We start from the raw sequence: 26454 nt of genomic DNA, 5'->3' as shown, positions 1-26454 counted from the left end.
AAAATTGAATGACTAAATTGTACCTTAGTTTAAAAATGGACTAAAACCAAAATTGCCCCAAAGTATAGGGACTAAAAACATAATTAACCCGGATTCTTATTATCGGTGTCCACTTCATTTTCAATTTTTACCCTTTTAAATTAAAATAATTATTTTTAATTTTTACCCTTTAAACTAACTATTTTTTCTATTTGACATTTTCTTGTTAAAATTAACCAGTTTTAATTAAAAAATACGTACAAAATAAATAAGAGTGCTTTACAATAAAATTATAAAAAATATTTATATTTAATTTTATAATTATAATCTATAGTTATACATAAAGGAAATTTCTCTTTTTTGGTATCCATATCTGTTTTCTGATTTCATATTCTAATTAAATGTTTTTAATTTAAATAATTATTTTATCGATTTTATTTTATAATTATTTTATAATTATAAAGGTATTTACAAAATAAATAAAAATTATTTACAATAAAACGGAAAAATATTTTGATTATATTATAAAAATAATATTTTTTTATTATCATAAAAAAAAATTTAACATAATTTAAACTAATTATTTTTTATTTTAATTTACTTTTATGATAAAGAATAAAATGAGAGTCGTATAATTTTATGTTAATTTTACTTATATCTATCAAACTCATCATATTACATACTAATTTTCATAAATTTTAAAACAAAATATCTTAATTTCTCATCATATTTTACTTAATTTAAATAATCTCACTTTTATCTCTTTTTCGCGTCAAATTTACTCTTCCAGTTACATCTTATAAAACAAATACACCTAAAATTTGTAATGATAGCAACTAATAGTCACTAGTGCATAATTGGCTTTTAATGTCACCTCTTAAATGTCGGACCACAAAATATCTAACGTAAATTATTGACCGATGACATTTTCGTAAATAAGTTGACATTATAGACATTGGTTGGGAGGGGGGCGACGTCTATAATATTATAGACGTTGGGCTCCCTAGCTGACCTCTATATGCCTGAAAGGTAGGTGAAAAATCATTTTTTTTTTCTGTCCATCCCCCATGTAGCCGACGTCAATACTTTACATGGCCTGACAGGGTAGGTAAAAGAGTTGTTTTGGACGTTGGCTCCCCTTACATGTGACGTATAAATGGCTTGACAGGGTAGGTGAAAAGTTGTCTTGGACGTCGGCTCCCCCTAGATCTGATGTCTATATACACCGCGAATATTAATTTTTAATTCGATTGGACGTCATATCAGTGAGGTCACCTACGTCTAAGTTCCTGTTAAATCAGAATTCGCGAACTTGTGGTTACACACACTTCATCGTCTTCCTCCTCACCTTTTCTCTCTGCGGCATTGTACTTCCAAGTGTTTTTTATCTCTTTTGAACCGTTTAAACTTACTTTTACTTCGATTAAATCAGTCTTTGATGGATTATTTTCTATTTGAACCGATTAAAATGAGTTTTCGTTGTGTTTTGGTACAGTTTTGCTCGGTCTTTGGGTAATGTAGTAGCATGTTCTCCCTTTTCTAGCTTCCTCATAAGAAAAACTGCGTCTTTTGGATCTTTTATGACATTTCAACCCAAAACCGAACCTGGGTCATTGCCTAGTTCTCATGTCACCGTATTCTTTTTCATTGGCGGTTGGAATGAAACTAGACAAAGACCCAAGTTTGGTTTTGGGTTGAAATTTCATGAGAGATCCAAAAGACGCAAGCTTTTTTTATGAGAAAACTAGCAAAGGGAGAAGATGCTACTAGGCTATCCAAAGACACGAGCAAAACTGCACTAAAACACAACGACAATCATTAGACGTCGGTTAATGCCATGTCCGACGTCTATGGTTCCCTTAGATGTCGGTTAGGGCCATGTATGACGTCTTTATAATGCCCTTAGATGTCGGTTAGGGCCATGTCCGACATCATTATAGTGCCATTAGATATCGATTGGTGCCATGCCCGACGTCTTTATAGATGTCAGATTCTATATGTCCGACGTCCCATTAACGTCACCCATAAATACGTCGAATCGGGATCTGACATTAAAAGCCTAAAATAACATATGTCTAAAGTCCTTTATGCACCAGTGACTAGATAAAAGAGTAACAAAATATTGACTTTAAATGTGTATTATGGGGATGACAACGGATTGGATCGAACATAGATATTATCTATTAATTTATAATAAAAAAAATACAATTATTTCCTATCTCATTATCCATTTAAAAAATATCTATAAAATTTAGATATAACGAATATCAATTTTTATTGCAATGTTGTTTTTTTAATCTTATTATTATTATTATTATTATTATTATTATTATTATTATTATTATTAAAAGATTGAAGAGGATGTACGGTAAATATTCATTTTAAAAAAAATTAAATTAAATGAGGAGACACTTCCATATAAATTGTAAGAAACTTGTTTACAATACATTAAACAAAATAAATAATATAAATTCACTAAATGACAATAATTAATTTTATAAATATATTAATTAATTTTTATTGTGTATTTATATATAATGAAAATAATTTATTTTATAATTATGTTAATTAATTTTTAAGGTGAAGTATGACACTTTCAAGAATTATATTGTGTCTTTTATTGAGAGAGTTTCAAGTCTCAATGAGAAAATGAAAAGATTTGTTACTAAAAGTTTAAAAGATACATAGAATACAAAAGTAGTATTAAATGAAAGAATTTGTATAAATATTCCGCCTCCACTCACTGCTTTATGGGTCTCTTATGTCATAAATAGATATAATAAATGAATTCAGTTACTTTAAAAAGATATTCAAATATTATATCTTTAAGATATTAAAAAATTGGTTATTATATCATAATATAATAAAAATATAATAAAATACGATAATAAATTAATATACAATAAAATATTAATTATATTTTATAATATATTGGAGGTATCTACAATAATTTCAATGCATAAAAACTTAATCATCTTCAATTTTAATGTAAATATGTTTAATATACTACTAAATATTTTTAAAAAGTAATATATCATATAAAGAATGTAATTTAAACTGTGCATAGCATATACTATTGTCGTATACATTTCTCTCTCTACTAATAAAGCAAAAGGTTAGAAAGTAACGAATATAATTATCACCTATTTAATATTAATTTAAATTAGAAAATAATTTAATTTAAATTAGCAATAAATCTACCCTTAACTTCTCAGCCTTATACGATTACTCACAACAACTAATATTTAAGTTCGTGTACAAAACAAGTATTTGATATTTTCCTATTTATTGATATAACTATTCTTCAATATACAATCTATACCAATATAACATAAATTTGAAATATCGTTTTTTTCTTCAAAGTTATTTTTAAATATTATATATCCACAAACATATAAAATATTTAAGCAATAATTTTTTCATTCCATTAAACTTTTATTTTTTAATATTGTTGGATATCCTTAATATATTATTAGAAATTCTTAAGTAAAATACTATGTATTATAGGTATGAGCTTAGACACATTTCTTTGTATATTTTTTATTTATAAATGCATAATACCATGTTTTCAAATATATTTAGAATCTATTTCATATCTATATCTCTTTTATTTTAATATGATATCAGATTGTGGGTTAGAACAGAAAGTTTGTTTTTTTTAGAGTTTATTATTTTGTTCATTATCAAACTGTTATTAGATCACACTTAACTTTTAGTATTATTTTCAATATATTTACTTTTCTGTGTGAGAAGTGTGTTAAAAATTTTATATTAATAATTAAATATAAATATAAATCTTACCTTAATTTATAAGTTAAGTTAAATTTATAATTCAGTTCTTAATCATACTAAAATACATTAAAAAATATTCTCTAAAAGGTTTGTTATATAAAATAAGTAAAGTTTTATATCTTGCATCAAATAAACAACAAACATGTATAAAATAAAATTTGTTTAATTTATATATTCAAATACTCATTATAAATTTTAATCATAGCATACTATAATTAATATATTTAAAAATACAATATATAATACAAATTTTAGCTTTATAAAATATATATATTTACTCTATAGGAAAATAATGATTTTTGATTTTTATCTGTACTTGACAAAATAAGAATTTTATTTTTTTATGTACAGATAAGATTAAACAATACTAGTTATAATTTACGTATATGGAGTCCTATGAGGAAAACGCGGTTTCAAACGTGAAAGCACATGTAGTAGGCAAGATCGCGTTAGATTGAGTTGGACGAAATTTAGGCCCAATTTGGAATTTTGAAGCCCGGGGAATGGGCCTTTGAATTGGCGACCCGAGATAGAGTATAGATAGATAGATACATACATTATATGATTTTAAATACGGAATGGCATGGCTGGGAAAATAACTAAACTATCAAAATCCGTGGCATCTCATCGCATAGGGCAAGGGTTGGCGTCGTTCCTTTCCGATGAGTTGTATGGATTTGTGATTCGTTGAGATTTGACGGCACTTGCATTATCAAAATCTTTGTGTTTAGCGGCCATTGCCTCTCTTCGTGGCTTCAGGTATCTTTCGTTTACTCTTCCCTTCACTCTTGATTGACGTTCTAAACTATCACCACAACTTAATTAACCACTGCTGCTTCTATTTCTGGTTTTATTTTCTCACTGTCAAGCCCAATTTGCCTAACCCTAAATCTAATCATTTTTTTTTTCAATTTTCTCACTCTCTAACCATCAATCTTTCGTTTCTTACTCTCTGAACCTTCCGATCGGAGATTCGTTCTGTTGTTACCTGAGAAGAAAATCTATTCCCATGGATTCCGTTTTCCATATACTTCACTCTGAATCCGTTTCATCTCTAGTACGGAATACGACGTTAAATTAGGAGTGTTATTTACTCCAACGTACTTATCTATCTTTCGGTTCCGTTTCAATTTAATCAATTGCATTGATTTTTTTTTTCTTCCTTGGGATTTAATGCACAATTTATTGTCAACCTAGCACGCCTTAGCTCTGTAAATTGGTAAACTGAATTTCTCTTCAGATTCAGAGCTCTGATTTTATGTTTTTAATATAAATAGTATGTGCATATTTCGATAGGTATTTTCAGCCTGAGAGTTGTCGATGTGAGCGGTTTTGAGGTTTCTCTATGGCTTGTCACTGATGTAGTTATGATTATCATGTAAATGCAGTGACCAGCCTGTAGATCCTTATAGGTTTTCTATTGATATTTTTTAATACATTCTTATGGAATATAATTCGTATCTGTGCTTGAAACTAATTTTACCTGTCATGCTTCTATTTCAACCACCATCCAACTTCTGCCTTTTCATGCTACGCTTTCCTTTGCATGATGAAGTTGTTTGCCGGCTTTCTGCAATCCACAATTGCTATGCAAATTCTGGCGTTGTGTGATGTTACTGACTTGATATGTTTATTAAGCTTTCTTAATGAATTACAACAGTCTGTATCTGTGATATTTGAGAATGGTTTTTCTAATATTGTTAAATGATTTTACAGGATTTTGTTAATTCTGCAGCTTCGAAATATAGATATACAAATAATCAGGCTGTAGAGGAGAATGGCAGAATCTATATCAAGCTTTTGGGGTCCAGTCACATCCACCAAAGAGTGTTGTGAAATGAACTATGCTTATTCATCTTACATTGCTGAATTTTATAACACAATATCCAACATTCCGACAATACTTTTGGCTTTGATCGGTCTTATAAATGCCTTAAGACAGCGGTTTGAGAAAAGATTTAGTGTTCTTCATGTATCAAACATGACACTTGCCTTTGGAAGCATGTTGTACCATGCCACATTGCAGCGTGTGTAAGTGTTTCCATCATTTTCCTTTTTTCAATAAAATATGTAAATTAATGTTTTTGTTTTTATGTTAGATTTGATTTTGTTTCAAGTCATTTGCGTGATACAAAATGAGGTTTTTATAGGACTGTTTGTGAGGGATATATAACCATTCTGTCATAATGAATATTGAACCACAAGTATTGATGTCTGATGGTGATTTGCATAATTTCATCCACTCCATGGTGGGTGCTGTTGCCATTACAGCTATTTGATAATACTAGAACACTCAAGAGCCCACTCTGTCCTTTTTTGTTATTAATGACTAATTTCAAAGAAATGCGTGTTACTACATATATTGTTAGCATGCCAGTCTCATCCTTGAAGGTTTCGTGGCCGTCAATTTCAAGAATGCAAAGAGATAACATAGAAAGTGGGATAAAAATACACAGGAGAGGGTTAAAATAATGAAAGAAAATTAAAAACTGGAAGAAAAATACTAACTAATTGTGTGTTATGTGGTTGACTTATTTGAGTCAATTTTTTTATTAATAACTATTGTGTGTTTGGATATGTGGATGAAAGTTTGTACTCTTTTTTTGTTGCCTGGAGTTGGAGGAAGAGAATAATTTCCGCTGGGGGTACTTGATTGCTGAATATGTATCTGTGCTATAAGCATGGTTGAACCATTTTGGTTAAGTAACAATAAGGGTAGGGTTTATAACATGGTCTAAGCTGGGTTATCAATCCCCATCGTTGATTGTTGTATGGTTTTATTTATATACAAAAGGATTGGGTTTGTTACCAGATCTAAGTTGGTTAGCAGCCCCCATTGTGTTGTGTGTACTCATGATAATGTGACTTACTGTTATATATGTGTCTGTGTGTAAATGAGATAACTAGTCCTGAAACTATCTTTCAGTTGCAGTTTAGTCTTTCATTTATTTATGTATTTGAGTTAGTTCTTAATTTCACAAAGCCGCCAGTCATTCCTAAGGACTAAAGTGAGATACGAGAAGGATAAGTATCTCATGAATTTAGATGCCTGTCGTACACACTAAAATAATTCAAGGTCTAGGTGGTTAATCATTCCAGGGACCTTTTGCCTATCCATTCACCTAAAAACCACGCTTTTGCTGATATATTCATGAGGGTTCCCTAGGAATTAATCTTTGGTGACATTTTTCTCCTATTGAACAATTACTACTAGGTTTGAATTTTTGTGTCTTTTAAAAACCGTTTGCTTAATTATGTAATTTGTTTGTCAATAATTCCATGTCTGTCTGTTTTGGATGAATATTTATTGTTCAGATGTTGCGCTTTAATTCAGGCAACAGCAAAGTGATGAAACTCCTATGGTATGGGAGGTGCTGCTGTACATGTACATCCTCTACTCTCCAGATTGGCATTATCGCAGTACAATGCCCATCTTCCTCTTCGTCTATGGTGCTCTTTTTGCCGCTGCTCATTCAGTGTTTCATTTTGGTATTGGCTTCAAAGTGCATTATATCATTCTCATTCTTCTCTGCATTCCAAGAATGTACAAGTATTATATTCACACTGAAGATGCTTCTGCGAAGCGGCTTGCAAAGCTGTTTTTAGTTACTTTTTTATTCGGCAGTTTGTTTGGGTTCTGTGATCGAATTTTCTGCAAGGAGATTTCCAGTTCGCCTATTAACCCTCAGGGTCATGCGTTGTGGCATGTATTTATGGGCTTCAATTCCTACTTCGCCAACACATTCTTGATGTTTTGCCGGGCTCAACAGCGTGGGTGGTCTCCAAAAGTTCTTCATTTATTGGGTGTATTACCTTACGTGAAGATTGAGAAACCAAAAAGCCAGTGACAGAAATTTGTGGAAAAAGAAGGAAGTCTCTTTCTGATGATACGTTTTGGCAATATAAGTTGTTAGAAAACCTTGTGTCCTTCTAGCCTTTTTTTTTTCCTTTTTCAGTTTTGTGGTTTAGATTGGCTTGAAAATGATATGATTGATTATTTATATATTTCGATGTAGAACTAGGACATGTACCATAATTACCCCTTCGGTACTTTGTTGAGCCTAGACCTTAGCTTTAAAATTGTTATGACAACCAAAAGACATAATTTTGCTGCACTGGTGGTTGTTGGGTTCCCAGTTGAATCAATCCCCACATTCTACATGTAATGTCTTGTGTAACCCTATTCACGTTCATTTGAGTATATTACTAACTTGTTTTTTAGCGCTTTTAAATGTCATGCACTGTTTGCTGTTGCTTCTCACAAGATACCTTAGAAAGTTGTTGGCTGTAATTTCTAATCAATAATTTGTTATTTTACTAATTGACTTGAATTCCTCTTTTTAAATGAACTAATCTTTAATCCAAATTAATACCTGACCTATGTCGATGGTATTTGCTTATTTGCTGAAGTAAAATGTCAATGTGATGTAGAATCATAATTTTTATCCATTTCAACGGTAATATGAATATGGTCGCCAGGCAAGAGAGGCAAGTATGTGCACTTTTCTCTCTACCTTTACAGGAGATGCATCTTCACTCTGAAGTGACTGGTGAGATGTTGAAGCTTCTTCCTTTTTCAGCAAAACCCAGTCTAGCTATTGGAAGGTTCAAAACTTTTTGCTTCTCCATCTACATATACTGATTGTTTACGTTCTGTTCTCCATACTTGGCAGTTTGTCCAGACAGATTATACCTGTTTCTCAATTATATAAATGTTACTGTCTAATAACAGAAAATTGTTATAATTATTTGTCCAACAGAAAGTTGTTACATTTAATAATTATTTGTTGTGTCATTTTATTTTCCAATCTTAAATATATTTTTGATAATTTCATAATTTCTTAAAGGCCTCAATAATGAATGTCATACAGGAGGGAGAAATCAATGTGGTACATATTCATATCAGTCTCCAAAATTTAATTTATTTCAAGCAAGTAATTTATTTATAACCTTTACAATTCATTTATGTTAATACATTTATATAAACGTAGTTTTTGCTTATAATGTATACTAAATTATGTTAATATCCTAACAATTTAAATTAGATGGTAGTTTGTTACAGAACTGTGTGGATCTTAATTCCCTATATTACATTAAGTTTTTGGTTTAGTAAAATATACATCTGGAAAATAATATGAATGATCCAAGAAATTTATGCAAACTAAATAAGTCAAAGCATAATGGCAATATGTCCAAAAAAAGAGTGAAGAGGATTAAAATGAAACAGCCATTTCTATAATTTTTGCCACCAAATTTTGTCAAGACAGAAGTCTTCTAACTTCATAAGTGGGGGATTAACCAAGACACTGTCTAGTATTTCTGTAGATAAACAATAGGAACTAACGTTTATGTTGTCCCATATACCAATCATAGAATCAAGTTTAGGAATTGGAGCCATAAAAAAATGAAGTCGAATTCCAAGAACCAAGATTTGAACACTGATAATAACTAGGAAGCAACTATGATCGTCAAGATCCATTTCTTTCTTTGGCTCTTTCCGTCTCATTAACCCTTTATAAACTCTCAAAGATACTGAATCAGCTCACTAATCTCATTATGTTCCGTTCCCCATAGGTTCTCTTTTTTCAGATTCATTCTGCTGATTTTCCCATTACAATGGGTGCTAAACTCTGTATTATGTGTTACGAAAATAGAAAATCATGCCCCAGAGATGGCAGTGATTTCAAGAATGAAAGAAAGCAAAGAGGGTATTGCAGGATCTTGAAAAGAATGGAGGTGGAGAGAGAAGAGAAGAAGGTTCGATATCTGACTCTAGAAGATTGGATAAAAGCTTCTCCTGGTTTGAAGCCATGCGAAGGGTCTTTTTCTTCTAAGAATTTTCAGAAAAAGGTTCATCCTTGTGTTAGTCAAAGCAGTGGATCATTGATAACTGAAACCAAAGACAGTTTGTGCTTGGACAGACCCATGAAGCATGATGAAGAAGGTGGAGAAATGTTAAGTTCGACATCCTTAAATGTGAAACCAGAGAGAAGAGTAAGGTTTAAGCTGCCTCATACTATCATATATTACTCACTAGATGGGCCTTTTTCGCCAGAAGAGACTTATTATAACAGTCAAATTGATGAAGGGTCGTTTTACTCATCAATCTGCAAAGAATACTCATCCAACTCTTCTGCTGAAGAACCATTTCTCAGACTCGCAGTGGATATTCTTCCTCTTGTCTCAGTCTCTTCCAAAATTTAAATAAGTTCTTCAAGGAAAAAATGGAATACACATACTCATTACTCACTTTCTCACAAGGGATGAATTAATTGCCCAATTTCTTTCTTTTATGTTGAGAGTGCAATAATTCTGTCCATTTATTCAAGTAGAGGTGTGTGTAATGAATTTTAAGAACATGCTTTTTTAAGTGTGGTTTAGAAAATTGGTTGAGTAGAATCGATAGTGATTAATTTGTATTTAGATGTTTTTATTTTAAAATATACTAAGACTAAAATTTAATATAGTTCTTATTAATTCGACACAAAAATTGTTTAAAATCATTTCAATTAAAAATCTGTTATGGATCTAAAACTAGAATTGTTTAAAAGTGTCAATAATATCTCCCATCGCAAATGGTTGGCTATTGCTTTTTCTTCCAAGCGAGCAAGTTCATAACTAATACACATAATCGTGAACCTCACTTCCGGAATTAACAATTTCATCTTTCCGAAAAGTATATTTATATTTCGAGATTTAACTTTCCGGATCATACAAATCTATTCCGGAACTATTTTTCCTAAAGATACTAAAAAATATCGTGACGGATATGATTTTCCCAAATCATATATTATGCATCGGAAAGTCAATTTCCCGGATCATATTTTACTGAAGTTTATTCTGGATTTCAATTTCCGGAAACTTACCTTCACCATTTCACAAAAAAGGGCAGAAATGGATTTCAAAAGAATGAAAGGGTGAGAAAAGAAATTGATGGGATGCAGGAAGCAATAGACCAAATGGTTTTACATTGAACTTTATAGGGCCATTCTTAATTTGGGAAAAACTTATATAAGAATAGCGTAAAAATATCTGTTCATTATATTTATTTTTCACATTTCTACTAAAGTAAAGGTAATTTAAAAAAACTAGCATAAAATACTGCAATGTATTATATAAGAATGGTGTTCCAAATAGTCTATTTCACAACTAAACTAACAAGATATATAACCCGGGAGAGAAAGTCACCTATCTCTCAATATAACATAACTGGATGTATTAGTTTTCTGTATCTTGGAGATTCTCTTCAGGATATCCGCAAAAGCCTTTTTATCCTGTACATACCAAAGAAACACAGATGCGAAATTCAACCTTTTGCAGTGCAAAGCAAAACAGACTCCCTAAAAGCCATACATACATAATATATTCACAATTTTAGATTCCCGTGTTCGACTTTGCACTAGCCAGTCAATTTCGTTCCAAATCGTACTAAATGTTAGCTCTACAGAATTGTGAGATGTAGCATATTTTCCAAGAACCTAGGAATCGAGTTTTATTCTTTACACAGATTTAGCTAAAAGGCTTCTATTAAGATCACAAAACAAGTCGAGAAACCCGCATATATGGACATGGGTTTGTAAGAATCACTAAGCAAAAAATTGCAGCTCAATAAAGGAAAAGCAAAATTTTTGGTAGAGCTTACCTCTGGACATCTTAGCCTTGCTCTGAATTTAGCAACAAGATCCTGTGTGGTCAATGGAGTCTTCTGCATCAAAACAGCCCTGATTTCTTCCTCACTCACAGGTCCAGAAGGTATGGGGGAAGAGCCACCTTTAGATGATGGTGCTGGTGGTACACCTTTTGCAGGAGTATTATTTTTAGATGCAGACCCGTTTTCATCTTTCACAATTGATTTTGGTTCCTGATCAATGGATGAGAAAGGAAATTTAGAGCTTTCAAATGGGATGAGAAATTTCGATAACACTTAAAAGGAAAACCTTTTGGATGAGCTTTCAAATTTTGTTCTCCAATACTTGAAAGTTAAAATATTTTTGAAGGTGCTCTAATACAATAAGGTAAAGATAGATTGTGTTTGGAAACATCAATTTGAAAATGCTTCATAGCTAGATAGAGTGCACGAATGAATGATTGAGTGACAAATCAAGGTGGAATAAATAAACAGCATGAGTTCGGATGAGTTCACAAGTGGTCTTTCAAAATCCTTTTCATTTAAAAATTTAAGTTCACATGGTTTTTTATTTTATTTCACAAGAATCGGTGCAGTATAAACATGAATCATTGAATCGTATTGGTGATAAAATATAAATAGATTCATTCATGTATATCATAAGACATGAAGTCATATTTAAGATTCATCTTGAGATATGAATGAATCAGTCGGTAGCCAAAATGCATCGAATTGTTAGTTTTTGGTTTTCTAAGTTTATTTTAAATATAAAACCTACTTGGCATAGAAGAGATTAAAATGGTTTTAAAATGAATTTGAAAACCATTTAACCTTTCTTTTAAAAAAAAGGCTTTTTACTATTGAGTTTGACTTTAAACTTTGAGAAGCCTCTACTTTATCGATAATTATTTATATAAAAAGAATAAAGCTGCAACTATTTTTTAAAACTGAAAATCAAAATAATCTGAAAATAAAAACTAGTGTTGGTTTCTAAAAATTAGAAAACTTTATCTGTAGAACAAAACTAAACCACTATTACACAAGGCTTTTGTAATCAAGTGAGTTTGGGGAAGTAATGACGTACGTTTTCTATTTTGACCTTCTTCGGTGGTGCACCAGTAGTGGCTTTCGTTTCCTCATTGAATTTTCTCTTCCCTTTTGAAGGCTTTGAAGTGGATAAAGTTCCCTGAGCAGTTCCTGTTACTACAGGTTTTGAAGGGCTGTTGTCAGTGGGTTCTTCCTTAGGTGCATCCTTCTGCTTTGAAGCAATCACAGGAGGAACGCCAGTCTCATCATCCACCTAAACAACCCAAATGACCAGTTAATGGAGGTAAAAATGCTCAAATGAAATTTAGGCTATTGGTTTGAATAAGCCATTCCCCCTTTTACAGGTTATAGAAAAAAGCAACCTGCTCCTTAAAAAAGGATTGCACTCATTGCAGTTAGCACTAAGTTGTATTTGTCATGCACTAGAGCCTAAGGAAAACTTAAACTATATCTACAAAAAAATTTAGAACGGAGAATTTTAAGAAAAAAGTAACTACGTCTACCATACATCATCATCGTAATCATCATCTTCAGCGTCGGACTCATTTAGACCACTAGTACGTAGCAGCTTCTTCAGCTCTTTCCCAGATTTACTCAGGCCTCCCCCTTCTTCATTTTCTTCATCTTCATCCTCGTCATCCTAAAGTTATATTAAAAAAAGTAGTTCAAGAAGGTATGTAGCAAAAACCAAATTTGAATATTTATATTCCACTCCTTTTTATATAAATTTGTAAGTTCAATAAGCTAAATGCCATCAAGGAAAATCATGAGGGTTGGTTTCTAAAACTGCACGAGTCAATAAATAAATTCAAAGTACAAAGAGTAGAACATCATAAATGCTAAATAAGGATATCACAAAATGACTGAATAGATAAAATAGCATGCATCCATGTAAACAATGAACCAAGGAATCCATTAAATGGGAACACATAAAAACTTGAAAAAAATACCTACTTCAGTCAAGTCCTAAAATTCTAAAAATAGGCTGTGTTACTCAGCGAAGGTACTCTTCTACAGGAAATTCCTCAAAGTGGTTGTTTGAATAATTAGTTGACAAAAACTATTTCCTCGTTTTGTGCCAACTTTCTTTTACAGCAGATTCGTAGCATCAAGTGTGAATATAGTCTCTAGAGTGTGCCCCCAAAAGAGCAAATTGAAGTAGCAACTATAAACAATGACACATCAATGCCATAAAACAACAAAATAAACTGTCAGCAGAACATCTAGCTTCTTACTCACTAGTATTTGTGAAACTTCAACTGACCTGCTTGATTTCTGGAGGAGCAGGAACTTCAGGAGCCAAATCTTCCCTTTCCGCAGGATCGTTGCCAACAGCTTCATCATCATCAGTGAAAATCTCTTCATGCTCCCAATCATCACCTATACATATGCACAAGTATAATAATCAATAGAAAGAATAAGCATATAGCTATGAAGTTTCTTCAAACTTTCCTAAGGAGTTTAAACTGTAAGAACCTAGAAATGCCACTGATTCTTGATCAGTTAAGATTAAATACTTCAACAGAATGGGAACATTCTAGCAAAGGCTGCCAATTAGACATAAAGAAACCAATCAAATCGATACTCAGAATAATAAGGCAGAGCAAAACATAACCAGTATACTCACATTGGGAACCTGTTTGGATATACTTCTTCAGAAACACTTAAAGGAGAAGAAAAACAGAAAAACGTCTTTCAATAGACTATAATTAGTTGGCATAAATTAAAAATAGACTTTTGGAGAAGCTGACATGAGGGAGTTTCTTCAAATTAACTTATAAAAGTGTTAATTTTAGTTTGTGGAGAAGTTTAGAACAACCCTAGGTATTGATAAGTTGAGTGTAATAGACACATGTGAATGATGGATCGTTTTGATGCTTGATTCAGGCCTATTGACGTGCTATATGAAAGGATATTCAAGAAGGAAAAATGCCTGCCATAGCCAGTGTGGTAGTTAGATGAGTGATGATATTTTGTTAGGAGTATGCAGTTTATAGGAGCCAACGAGAAGGCATGAAATTGAGTTTGGATGCGGGAGTAATGTTTTTCTCTGGCAGAGAGAACACTGTTACAGGAACTGAGGCTCTGATGAGGTGCATTAAGTAGTGGACTGAGTGTTACTATATTCCTTTCAATACTAGAATAATTATTTTTTTTCTTTTGGTTTCCTATCAGCTAGTGTTCTCCGGTTGGATCTAGCCACATAATCCAGCCGCATCAAAGGCAAAATACACAAAAGTCCAAACCTAACAATATGAAGTCTCAACTCCTCAGTTTGATTCATTTAGAAAATTTGTTTGATTTTGCAATTTAACTCTAGGCTTAAACCTCCAAAACAATGAAAAAATCAAGGAAGCAACTGAGAACGATGTACTAGACTTCATTTAAAAAGAGGCATGGTATATAATATAAAAGAATTGCATCCTATCATCCCCAATATGTTAATTTATCTATCTCCAACCTGAGTAAGGGCATATACCCCTTCAGATATATATGGCATGGAATTTAACAGCAAAGAGATCATCACTGCATAAAACCAGCACTTAAAATAATAACCATCACAGCCATTTTTATCAGAAAATATAAAGTACAAGCAAGACAATTGCCTACCCTTTTCGATATCATCATCATCCAGATCAAGGTCTCCTCCCCTTGGACCTTCTTCATCATCATCACCACCTTTTTTGTTTAGTCCAAGTCTACTCCTCCTTGCTACCTCCTCATCTTCATCCTCTTCTCCTTTATCTGATACATGGCCTTCATCATCTTCGTCAGTTTTCTTACGGCTTTTCCCCCCTCCACCCACAATGCTTTCCTTGTCATCAGACCTCCCACGTCCACCAAATGCAGCTGCCCCACTTGCTGCTTTCATTATCCATCTGTCATATCCATCAGCAGTTTTCTTTCTGTTCTTCATTTTCTCTTCTGCTTCCTCCAATGTCAATTGTTTATATTGTGCAACTTTGTTAAAGTTGTACCTAGATTTAAAAAAAACATAAAGAAGAAAGAGCATACAATATCACACATGTGTCTACTGTCTTTGACAAGATAAATTCCCAGACTTTTGGGTCATGGAGGTATCCCTCACTTTAGGTCTCAAACACATATTCTTAATTACCAAAACTATTTTCTAAAAAGAATTAAAAAAGTGGTAATCACTTGATAAATGAAATTTAACATGTTAAGACTTACTAAATATTTTCCTAAGAGGTCCCTTACCGATTACAATTTTCTTTTCCTATAAATTAATTATTGATTAATGTTGAGATCTTACATAAAAGAGAGATATGACCAACATATTACATTAAAAGATTTTACAATCCTAACCATTCAAGTTGGTTTATGGGATTGAGATAAGTCCTAAGCATATCTTGTCAATGTAGAACATTAACATCATTGCTTGCCCAAGAATATATAGTCACATCACATCTAGGCACTGTGGGATGTTAACACACCTTCACCTGCCGAGAAGGAGGGATATCTGATGCATGAACAAATATGGTGAGCCACAAACAACAAACCTAAAGCTTAAGAATAGAAATCTAGATCATACACAAATGCAGGTGATCCATTGCAACACCCCACTTCCTTCAGGATCGATGCTTGCCCCCTCCCCATTAGGGTTGGCAAAACGGCCCAACCAAGCCTTTTAGGCTCACCCTAGCTTTAGCCTTCTAGAAAAAGTCAGGCCGCACTGTCCCACCATAGTTAGGAAAGGTTAGGAGTCTTGGATAACATGCCAAAGAGCAAGCTGGCCTGTTGGCACACCCATTTTTTTTTTATTATCTATATAGATATGTTAAATTCACTACCAGAGGTTTAATTTTAATTTTATCTACATTTAATTTTAATAAATCAGTTTAATATTCTAAGAAAGGGCTACCGGCTGAAAACACCTCCCTGCCCACCGGTGGGCCAGACCGGTTGCCAGCCCTACTCCCCCACAAACAAACACTAGACCTTTGTAAGTAATTTGGCCTCACTCAACTTCCTAGGAAACATTATAGGAGGAAACATATCCAAAGTTGCTCAAAGTCAACTACCAAAAAGTACATAAAACTGGTAGGCAGAGGTACAATAATACGTACCCGCACCACACATTTATGTTTCTTTCTTTTCCTCTTTTTACCTTCTACTTGGTAAAAAGTTCACTCCTTGTTATTGAGGGAATCAAAACTGCCATTGATATTTTCTGAGGAAAGACATTTGAAAAATTTGTCACTTTGTCTAAGTTACCAAGCTTGCCCTTTTCTGGGTTTGATAACCCTTTTGCAACCCTTTTGCAAGAGTGACGACATTATAATCTCGTATTTCTTCAACCGTTTCCAAAGAGATAATGTTTTTAAAAAATAGTAATCTATTCTACCATGTACTTGAATAAGTATCCAATAAAACATTTTCGTTAGCTTGGGAAGACCACATAACGAATTTTGCTGTAAGCAAAAATAAACATTGGAACATCCCTATTACAGAAAAACAAATTTCTCAACTTTAACACAGCCAACATACCAAGAACCAGCAGGAATGGCAACAAATTCCTTTCTTTCCATCATGAGCAGGTAATACGTAGCTGATTGTGCACCTTCAAGATGACCCTGGAATTGAGACTGACCAGTTTCGTCCTCCAAGAGCCATGGTTTGTTCTTGTACTTCTCCTATTTAGTGCAAGAAGAAGTTTATTCAGGAAATAAACACAATGATCCATCACAATTCAACAGCAATTCATTACCCAATGTCCACATGACTAAAAGATTCACTAGTTCCATGGGAATATCTTATCCATTATAAAATATGGTGCTCAAGCACTACTTTCAGACATACTCGATGAATAATTTAAGGGTGGAACAGTATTTGCACATTGGATTATAGGTTCAATACCCGCAAAGCATCGGTAACTTGGCGGCTCTGTAATCCCTCCTTCTGCAAGGACCATTTGTTTTCAGCACTTTTCTTCTTCGAAAAGTCAGGCAAACCAGATACAAATCTCCCAATGAAGTAATGTTTGTCACTACCAGAGGTAGCGCGAACGCTATACTCCTGTCACAAAAAATCACGTTAAACCCTAGTTCTCATCGGATTCAGAACTTAGTCACAACACTGAAATGAACTGAAACAAATTAAAATGTCATTCAAGAAAATTTAATTCCGATACAGAGAAAGAAAACAAGAACAGACAACGCAGACGCAAGAAAAAAATGAAAATGGGAAAACAGTTCGAACTCGAATCAAGCGAGTAACGATGGCGCCACAATCAAAGCATTTTGCCTTGTTCTCTGCCATGTTCTTGCCACAGGTCAAGCACAGAGTCATGTGTTTACAATTGCTTCCATAAAGATCGGTGGTGGAACCACATCCGCCACACGTTGGCTTCAACAGCAGGTCAATCGACATCTTCTGCCTTTCAATACCAAAGTTTGATCTTCCAATACCAAAAACTAACAGTCTAGGGTTTAACACTCTAACTCACTCCAATTGCAATTTTTGGCGCGCGGGATTTTATATTTCAACTCGGATTTCGGATTCCATTTATTATTAAAAATTAACCATGTTTTACATTCTGCTTATCCTCCTCCTTAACTTCCTCAAATCCGGTTCCACTTATCCAGTTTAAAACCTTTTCAGCGTCTCATCATTAGCATGCTCTTTAGTTTAATTATTTATAACTATTAATTATAACTGTTAATAAAGAAAACTGATTTTGACAAGGATGTGCATCTCCAACGTTTCATCCTCCACCTTCAAAAATTTATTTTTAATTTTAGAAAATATATTTTTTACTTTTTCTTTTTCTATTTAAAATAATTTTACATTTTTTTTAACTCTGCACTATTTTAATTTTTTTTAAAAACTTTATCTTTTATTTATATTTTAATAACTATTTAATTAACTTAAAAATCTAATATTATTTAATATTCTTCATATTTTAATAATAATTAAAAAATAATTTATATTATTATAATAATTATATTACAAAAATTAAAATTGAAACAAAATTAATAAAAATAAAAATAACTATATAAAATCTGATTTAATATATATAAATATATTAAATTATATTACATAAATAAAATAGAATTTCGGAATTTTTATATTTTCTATTTATTATTATTTTTATTTTAATTTTTTAATATTAATACTAAAATTATATAAATTATATTCAAATAGTTATTTAATTATAAAAATATTAAATAATATTAAATTTTTAAATTAAATTAAATAATTAATAAAGTATAAATAAAAAATAAATTTTTAAAGCATTCGTGTTGGAATTGGAAATTCAATAACATATTTATTGGACACCCGATGACTTTTTTTAATTTTATTTTCTATTTAAAATTTAATAATAATTTAATTTTTTATATAATACTTATATTAAAAAATTAAAATAAAAGTAATAAAAGTAAAAATAATTATGTAAAAAATTATTTTATATATATAAATATATTAAATTATATTAAAATATTAAATTAATAAAATAGGATTTCAAAATTTTTAGATTTCTTAATTATTATAATTTTTATTTTAATGTTACATTATAATAATATAAATTATATTTTAATTGTTATTTAAATTTAAAATGTATTAAACAATATTAAATTTTTAAATTAAATTAAATAATTAATAAATTATAAATAAAAAATATTATTAAAAACTTTCGTATCGGAATTGAAAATCCGATAACATAGTTATCGGATACCATATTCGATGATTTTTTCTTAAATTTTATTTTTTATTTAAAATTTAATAATAATTTAATTTAAATGAAAAAAAATATTTTAATAATTACTAAAATATGAAAAAATATTAAATAATATTNGGTTTTTAAATTAAATTAAATAGTTATGAAATTATAAATAAAATATAAAGTTTTAAAAATTTTGTTAAAAAGATATAAAGTTAAAAAGGTATAAGATTAATTTAAATAGAAAGAGAAAAAGAAAAAAAAAATTATTAAAATTAAAAATAAAGTAGGATGAAGTGTGGGAAGTACAGGTGAAACACTCTTTTAATAACTATTAGCTTTTTCTTACATATTTTACTATTTATTTCATCGTTACCAATATAAACCACTTTATTGATCATTTTATTCTTTAAATTTTATAATAATTTTAACTATTTTTTAAAATATAGCTTTTATAATCATTTATATTTATTATTAGGTTTAATACATCTTTTGGTCCCATCTTTAGGGGCTTTTGTTCAAAATGGTCACACTTTTGGAAAAAATTCACTTTGGTCTCATATTTGATTAAATTTTGTTCAAAATGGTCCCTATGGCAAACAGCGTTAAATTTCTAACGGTGCATATGATGGCGTGNCAAACTATTATCNATCTGTGCCCAATTTAAATGACGTGGCTGTTTGACAATATTTAAGGGTAATTAAAAAACCCCTAATTAAAAACAAATTAGGAAATTAGGATAATTGAAAANCCCCAGCTCTAATTGTTCGTCAATTNTCGCGATTGGAGAGAAGGNTCTGNTGTTCATTTGTCGCCATTGGAGATCACGTCAGTGGTGATTGCTTGAAGGTGGTAGTTCAACATTGCACGAGGATGAGGTAAGGGTTCACATTCTAAGGTGATTCTGTTGTTTATGTTTGTTTTTGGGGGTTAGGGTTTAATTTGATGTTCTGTTAGGGTAGTGCATTGATGTTCTAAGGTTACTCTGATTTTGGGTAGTAAAAAAGTTGTTTATTTNNTGTTGTAGTGCATTGTATTGTATGTTAAATATCATTTTTTTTGTGGGGTTTTTGGTTATGGAAGACAGGGGGCGAACAATTAGGGTTAGGGTTTTTCAATTAGTTTAAAATTTTTATGGAAACAGCGTACTCCTCCAAAGGTCTAAGCTTTTGTCTGAAAACCATTGCTGGACATAATCCTATCCCTTCAAAATTTTGGAAGCGAAACATCATTCAATAAGATGGAGAGTTGTGTAAAGGTTGTGTTACTAGGGTGAAAAACATCAAACATTTGTTCTTTGAATGCTCCTTTGTATTTTCAAAGTGTGATATGATTGTCTTAGGTGGTGGGAGGTCAATCTGTGTTGCACAATGAGGTCGAAGCTCACTTTACATATAGTTGCTAATTACAAAATCAATATGACTGTTTGAAACACCAGTAATGGTTGTATTTTTGTAATCTGAGATTGTTTCAATGATGGGTTATACAACACATTCTCAATTTTTCCAGTGATGGAAAGTTTGCCACGCCAATCGTGACAATTGACGAACAATTAGGGTTGGGGTTTTTCAATTACCCTAATTTCCTAATTTGTTTTTAATTAGGGGTTTTTTAATTACCCTTAAATATTGTCCACACAGCCACGTCATTTAAATTGGGCACAGATGGATAATAGTTTGCCAAGCCAGCATCTGCACCGTTAGAAATTTAACGCCGTTTGCCATAGGGACCATTTTGAACAAAATTTAATCAAATATGGGACCAAAGTGAATTTTTTCCAAAGGTGGGATCATTTTGAACAAAAGCCCCAAAAGGTGGGACCAAAAGATGTATTAAACCTTATTATTATAAACTAAATATATTTTGAAGACTCGTGTGTTTCACTAAATATATTTTAACCTTATTTCATACACGACAAAATAAATAAATTTAGGTTTAATAGGTTCGCAGGTCCCTATTTATGCGGGTTTGTTTCAATTGGGTCCTCCTATTTTGGAAGTGGTCAATTGAGTCCCTATTTTAGTAAAATCGAGTTCATACAGTCCTTGCCGTTAAATATCAGTGGATGGCGTTAACTCTATGGTAAGGTGGCATCCTGAGGCACCCTTTTAATTTCCAAGTGGCACAGGTTAACCAATCAGAACATACCACCTCATGTCTCCTGCCACGTCATTTATGCCTTCTTCCCAGAAACCTTAATTTCCAAACCCTAGCTACGCGCCGCCACCGCCATCCTCGCCGGCAGCCGTTCCACCGTGAACCTCCATGGTCGTTGCAAGCCCCCGTCACTCTCCTCCTTCGTCAATCACAAGCAACCTACAAAATCAAACCCATAACCTCACTTCGCCAGCCACGAGCAACCTCTGAAAAACGTAAAAATGAGAACGCACAAATCACAACAATTAAATCCCCCAAATCGTGAACCTCCTTCAGTTTGTTCATCTCTGCGTGATTGATGAAGCTAACCTGCAAACAGAACAATCAAACCCCAAATCACAAAATCCTAAAATCGAGCAAGCAGAGAACGTGAAATCTTCGATTGTTTCAATTGTTTCATCGCCGCTAGTAACCTTTCTTCCTATTCTTTCTCCTTCAATTGTTTCATCACCATTAATCAGATTCATCTCACTCATTTTGTTTTCTCGTAGTCCTAGTCACCAACGCCATGCGCACCAGAATGAGAGACATGGAAGCATTCGTCAACGCCGAACAACAACAACAGCACGATTCCGCTACCACTGACTCGTCTTTGGTGGACACGAATAAAGATTGATTTGCATTGTTTCTGACTCGTTCTTGGAGTGTGAGTTGTTGATTAAACTCGCCAAGAATAAAATGGCACGCGACGTGTTTGTTGAATGTCGTGACTAAACTAAGGCGGAACCGCCAGCGAATTTTGGAACCCAAGCACGATGTTGGAAATGACTCCAGATCTGCTGTTTGAGACAACACAGGCATATATTGATGATAATGTCTGTTGCGCTGCCACATCGTTTCTGAAGTGCTTCCTTGAGTGTTTGCATGACGAGTTCTGGGAAAGTGATGGTATTGAAGGAGGATACGCTCTCTATAGAGGGCTTGTCTTCCCGCAGATCAGTATGTTCTGGATCATCGAAACTTCGCACCAATATAAATACTTATGCCCTGCCAGTTTTACTGGAAGTGGATGTGGACAATATATTTCCCATGCTTAGTTTCATCTCGGTTGGGCCAAACGGGGATGAGAACAGATTACATACAGAGCTTGTTTGCTTGGACATGAAAGTGAATCTCGAACAGAGAATTGCTATTCTAGTTTCATTGTTGAAGGTATCTCGATCACTTGCTTTGGTTGAAGGAGACATTGATTGGGCAGAAGATCCTTCTGTAAAACGACCCTTTAGATCTGTTCCTGTTCCTGGCAGCTTTCCTGTTTGACCAGAGAGTGTAGAGGGAGACCATAGCAAAGACACCTCACCATGCCATGTCTTAAGACAATTAACGCTGTTTAGAACAATTAACGATAAGGGTATTATTGATTCAATTTGATCAAAATTGGGACTCAATTGAGAACTTTTATAATAAAGGGACCCAATTGAAACGAACCCATAAATAGGGACTTCCGAACCTATTAAATCATAAATTTAAACGCAAGTAAATAAATATCTGTGAATATTAAATATAGATTTTTAATTACTGGCTTATTGACAGACGTGTACAAATCATAACATTTGATTAGCATAGTTTTTTTTTTTAAATCTAAGTAATCAAAATAAAATATATTTTTGTTTATTTAAATTTATAATGAAAAATACTAAATTTATTTGTATTAAGATTTTATTGAATAATTTATTTAAATTATACTTAAAATTTACTTTTTTTTATCTTGTATTTTAAATATATTTTCTTAAATAAATTTATATAATCTTTTTAAAAATAATATATATATATATATATATATATATATATATATATATTTACAAAAATAGTCTGATATATTTTAGCAACATAGCGGTTAGGACAGATACTACTCATACTTAATTCATTCCTACACATGTTCTAATCACTAAAAATAAAATGAAACATATATATTCACTCAATTTAAATAAAAAAAAACTTTTTGATATTAATATAATAATTTGATTATTATATCAGAAATAACACATTAATATTTATTATTTTGAACAAAAATATTTAAAATTAAAATTATTACAAAGAGAGAAACTACATAATGAGAAAATTATCCGCCAAATGAATAATGTGAATTTCTTTTTGTTATTGCTAAAATTACTGGTTTTAAACAAGATTAGAGATAAATAAACAATGAAGAAAGAAGCAAGTAAACAGTAAAGGCGAATTCAACTCAAATAACAATAACTAATGACATAAGCATCATTCGTTGAAAAGGTGAGTTCACTCCTAAGCCCAATCCTTCTTAATATCAAAAGTGTAGTTGATCTCCAAATACAACTTGTTATCGTCATCGACAAACTGAAAAACATCACACAAAACAAAACATCAAATATCAAACTGTTACGGATTATAGTGAAAAAAATACGACATAAGCCAACTATCACTAAAAAATGTCTCACTCATATATAACTTTCAGGACTGAATTTGAATTCATAATTAAGAGTGTCAACAAATTTATTAGAGCATTTATTGGTGATATGATTGATGCCAAAGAGATTAATCTGTGCTAACTTCATTTCCGAAACAAGTCACAACATCAACACTGACATTTGGACACAGACAAGAATTTAGGATAGGCTAAGTTTTCGTTATTTAATGCACTGGTGGTGGATCTCGTGACCGATGCAGGGATGGATCATTGAATGAAGTCATATGAAAAAACATTTTTGAAATGTTAACCTTGTGCATTACCTTGGATCTAGCTGAATATGTCCCTCTAGCAAAGAGCCCCGATGGTGTTGTCTCTTCTGGCATCTCATGTGTGTAAGGTTCTGCTTGAGGGCTGAATGTTCCAATCATCTCTTTGGTGCTGTCAACTGTAACAAATATATATACAAGTCAAGTTAATGATTCATAATTTAATAGTCTCTTTGGTTGGAATGATTTGAAAGGGAAAACTTACCCTTGAGACCGGTTTTCCATACAGTGTTTGTGTATTTGAGACCTGAAACAATATTATGGCTCACCTGGAAAGTGAACATCAGACTGTAACGGCTTCCTTCTTTCAGAGTAAACCATAAACCCTCGGGATTTCCTGACTCTGGTATGGGAAGAACAATGTCTTCTCTACCAGCTGTCTTGATTGCAAGGCTCAGGATCTTCACTTCTGGCTCCAGAGATTCTTAATCGCATATATTCATAAAAACATCTCACGAGTTATAAGTCTATGATGCAATTCACAGTAAATCATACACCAATTATTCACATTTTGTTTTTCCTATTGTACACGACTAGGAAAACTCATACATTGTCCGAGATAATAATCATATGGATATTGATCAAAACTATAATATATTGTTGGAGAAAACAGAAAGAAACTTAAGGCGGTTTAACTTTAAAGGGTAGCGTTTGAACAAGTAATTACCACCAACAGCGTTAATGTCAACACTGCCAAGAAGCTGTTCCTTCCACCTCCTCAAGCTCTCATCATCCTAAGATCTCAAGCAGAAAACGCATAAATGATGAAGACTGTATGGAAGGAATAAAGAAAAGCATAGATGTTTAAGAGCGAACCTTATCCTTTTCGAGTTGCTCTTTCAAAGTGCACTGGGGACCCAAGTCGATCTTCCTCTCGACATCCTCTTCTTCATCCTCGGTGACAGCAGCGGAACCTTCACTCATGTGTCTACTGAGACTCGTCCCTCGTTCGTCGCCACTTTCCTCCTCGTGAGCAGTTTTTCCGGCGTGCTGCGTTTCAGGAGCGTCTGCTGCACCCTCCTTGTCTTTGTCATCAAAACCCATGCTTTTTGCCGTTGGAAACCACCCCAATGGCCAAAGACATCAACGGTGGCGAAACCCAGATGGCAGCTTGACGAGAACCACCACCTAGCTAGCTAGCCAGAGACACAGGATCAGAGAGAATTGAAATCCGCTCCAACGTGCAAAAGGGTTGTGCCAAGATAGATAGATAGAGAGTGAGAGAGAATTGAAGTGCGTTGAAGAAGAAAAAATGAGTGTTGCAGCAAGAAGGCAAAGAAGAGAGGTGAAGATTGCAAAGAGAGAAGGAAATGGTCTTGTGGTGATCCGCAATTCACAAATATTCAACCACAAAAATGGGAGAGACTCCTCTTCCTCCTCATCATCGTCATCATCGTGAAGGTCACTCTTCTAGCACTAATTCTAAATATATTATTTTTATTTTTAAAAAGGAAAAAAGGAAAATAAAATTTTAACATCATTTTTTGACACCATTTTGACACTGCACACGTGTCAAAATGTGGTTAGACGATTTCAAATTAAAAAACAAACTTTAGTTTTTCTCTTCCAAATATACCCCTGTCTCAATTTTTTTAATTTGAAATCATCCAATCACATCTTAGACACGTGTGCAGTGTCAAAATAGTGTCAAAAAATGGTGTTAAAATATCATTGTCCTTTTAAAAACCATTGAAACCCAAGATAGTAACCAAGAAGACCAACCAAACATATATAAAACAAAATTACAAAAAAAATAAAATAAAAAATAATGATATATGGTTTGAGTTTTGAGTTCTGGTGAACTAAACATGGCGTTTGACTCCTTCATTTCTTTTTATGGTAATATAGTTCTTATCAACAAAAACGTTAAGATTTCACAATATAACACAGGCTGCTCACCTAATAAGTTTTTAATATTATAATAGTTAGATTAAAATTAAAAATAATAAAGCATTTAATAAAAAATATCCTTTATTAAAAAACTAAATCATAGGCTTTCTTTTTCCGTATATTTTCCCTCCTTTGTCATAATTACACTAATTGGTGGTTCGAAATAAATAAAAAAATCATTAACGACTATGAAAATTAATTAGAATTAAATCACTGATTTCTGGCAAAATAAATACATCAAAACTAAAAGGGTATGAAAAAGCAAGAGAATTCAACAAAATTTCAACGCTCAATGGTTGTGATGTTCAAAACTGAATGCGAGGAACTTAAGAAAAATAAAGTCTTTATGTGCATAAATTAAATATTGAAGCAGAAATAAAAATAAAATTAATAAATTGCATTCGCTCTACCTGATTAAAATTTTCGGATAAAAAAAGTATATATTATAAATTTTTCATTAGCTTTATGTGCATATATTTAGAAATAACTTTGATTTTTTTTATCGCCACTGTTAAAAGTTACAGTCAACACTTTAGAAGTGATGATTATTCATATAACGGGTAATTGT

At 32.2% G+C, this 26454-nt stretch overlaps 4 protein-coding genes across 7 annotated transcripts; 2 read left to right on the top strand and 2 right to left on the bottom strand.

Annotated features, from left to right (window-relative positions):
• Positions 1-4275: 4275 nt before the first annotated feature.
• LOC106765578 (alkaline ceramidase) lies at positions 4276-8003 on the top strand. 2 transcript variants are annotated; one of them, XM_022784143.1, is made up of 3 exons: positions 4276-4530; positions 5507-5802; positions 7106-8003. In XM_022784143.1, the coding sequence occupies exons 2-3, from the start codon at positions 5549-5551 to the stop codon at positions 7617-7619; spliced, it is 768 nt and encodes a 255-aa protein (XP_022639864.1). In that variant the 5' UTR covers positions 4276-4530; positions 5507-5548; the 3' UTR covers positions 7620-8003. The 2 variants fall into 2 exon arrangements, with proteins under 2 accessions (XP_022639864.1, XP_014505742.1); XM_014650256.2 differs by having other exon boundaries at positions 4283-4530; positions 5488-5802.
• A 150-nt stretch (positions 8004-8153) lies between these two features.
• Positions 8154-10174, top strand: LOC111242087. Of its 2 annotated transcripts, none has more exons than XM_022784145.1 (2): positions 8154-8376; positions 9426-10174. In XM_022784145.1, exons 1-2 carry the CDS (start codon positions 8234-8236, stop codon positions 9973-9975), a joined length of 693 nt encoding a protein of 230 aa, XP_022639866.1. In that variant the 5' UTR covers positions 8154-8233; the 3' UTR covers positions 9976-10174. The 2 variants fall into 2 exon arrangements, with proteins under 2 accessions (XP_022639866.1, XP_022639867.1); XM_022784146.1 differs by having other exon boundaries at positions 8154-8660; positions 9346-10174.
• Positions 10175-10709: 535 nt separating this feature from the next.
• LOC106765786 (transcription initiation factor IIF subunit alpha) lies at positions 10710-18045 on the bottom strand. 2 transcript variants are annotated; one of them, XM_022784142.1, is made up of 9 exons: positions 17666-18045; positions 17324-17482; positions 16955-17100; positions 15056-15423; positions 13710-13825; positions 12966-13085; positions 12483-12698; positions 11414-11632; positions 10710-11045 (listed from the first exon to the last, which is right to left on the bottom strand). In XM_022784142.1, exons 1-9 carry the CDS (start codon positions 17834-17836, stop codon positions 10956-10958), a joined length of 1605 nt encoding a protein of 534 aa, XP_022639863.1. In that variant the 5' UTR covers positions 17837-18045; the 3' UTR covers positions 10710-10955. The 2 variants fall into 2 exon arrangements, with proteins under 2 accessions (XP_022639863.1, XP_014506009.1); XM_014650523.2 differs by having other exon boundaries at positions 10712-11045; positions 12954-13085; positions 17666-18043.
• A 5317-nt stretch (positions 18046-23362) lies between these two features.
• LOC106767504 (rho GDP-dissociation inhibitor 1) lies at positions 23363-25404 on the bottom strand. The gene is given in 6 exon segments (XM_014652410.2): positions 23363-23597; positions 23991-24115; positions 24202-24420; positions 24664-24730; positions 24813-25049; positions 25051-25404. Coding segments are annotated over 6 exon segments (750 nt in total). The 5' UTR covers positions 25081-25404; the 3' UTR covers positions 23363-23525.
• Between the last annotated feature and the right edge of the window lie 1050 nt (positions 25405-26454).

The sequence above is a fragment of the Vigna radiata genome, chromosome 7 (assembly GCF_000741045.1).
Source record: "Vigna radiata var. radiata cultivar VC1973A chromosome 7, Vradiata_ver6, whole genome shotgun sequence".
In the NCBI taxonomy this organism is placed as follows: domain Eukaryota; kingdom Viridiplantae; phylum Streptophyta; class Magnoliopsida; order Fabales; family Fabaceae; genus Vigna; species Vigna radiata.
Note: the sequence above shows the minus strand (reverse complement) of the source record. Positions and strands in the feature narration are given on the sequence as shown.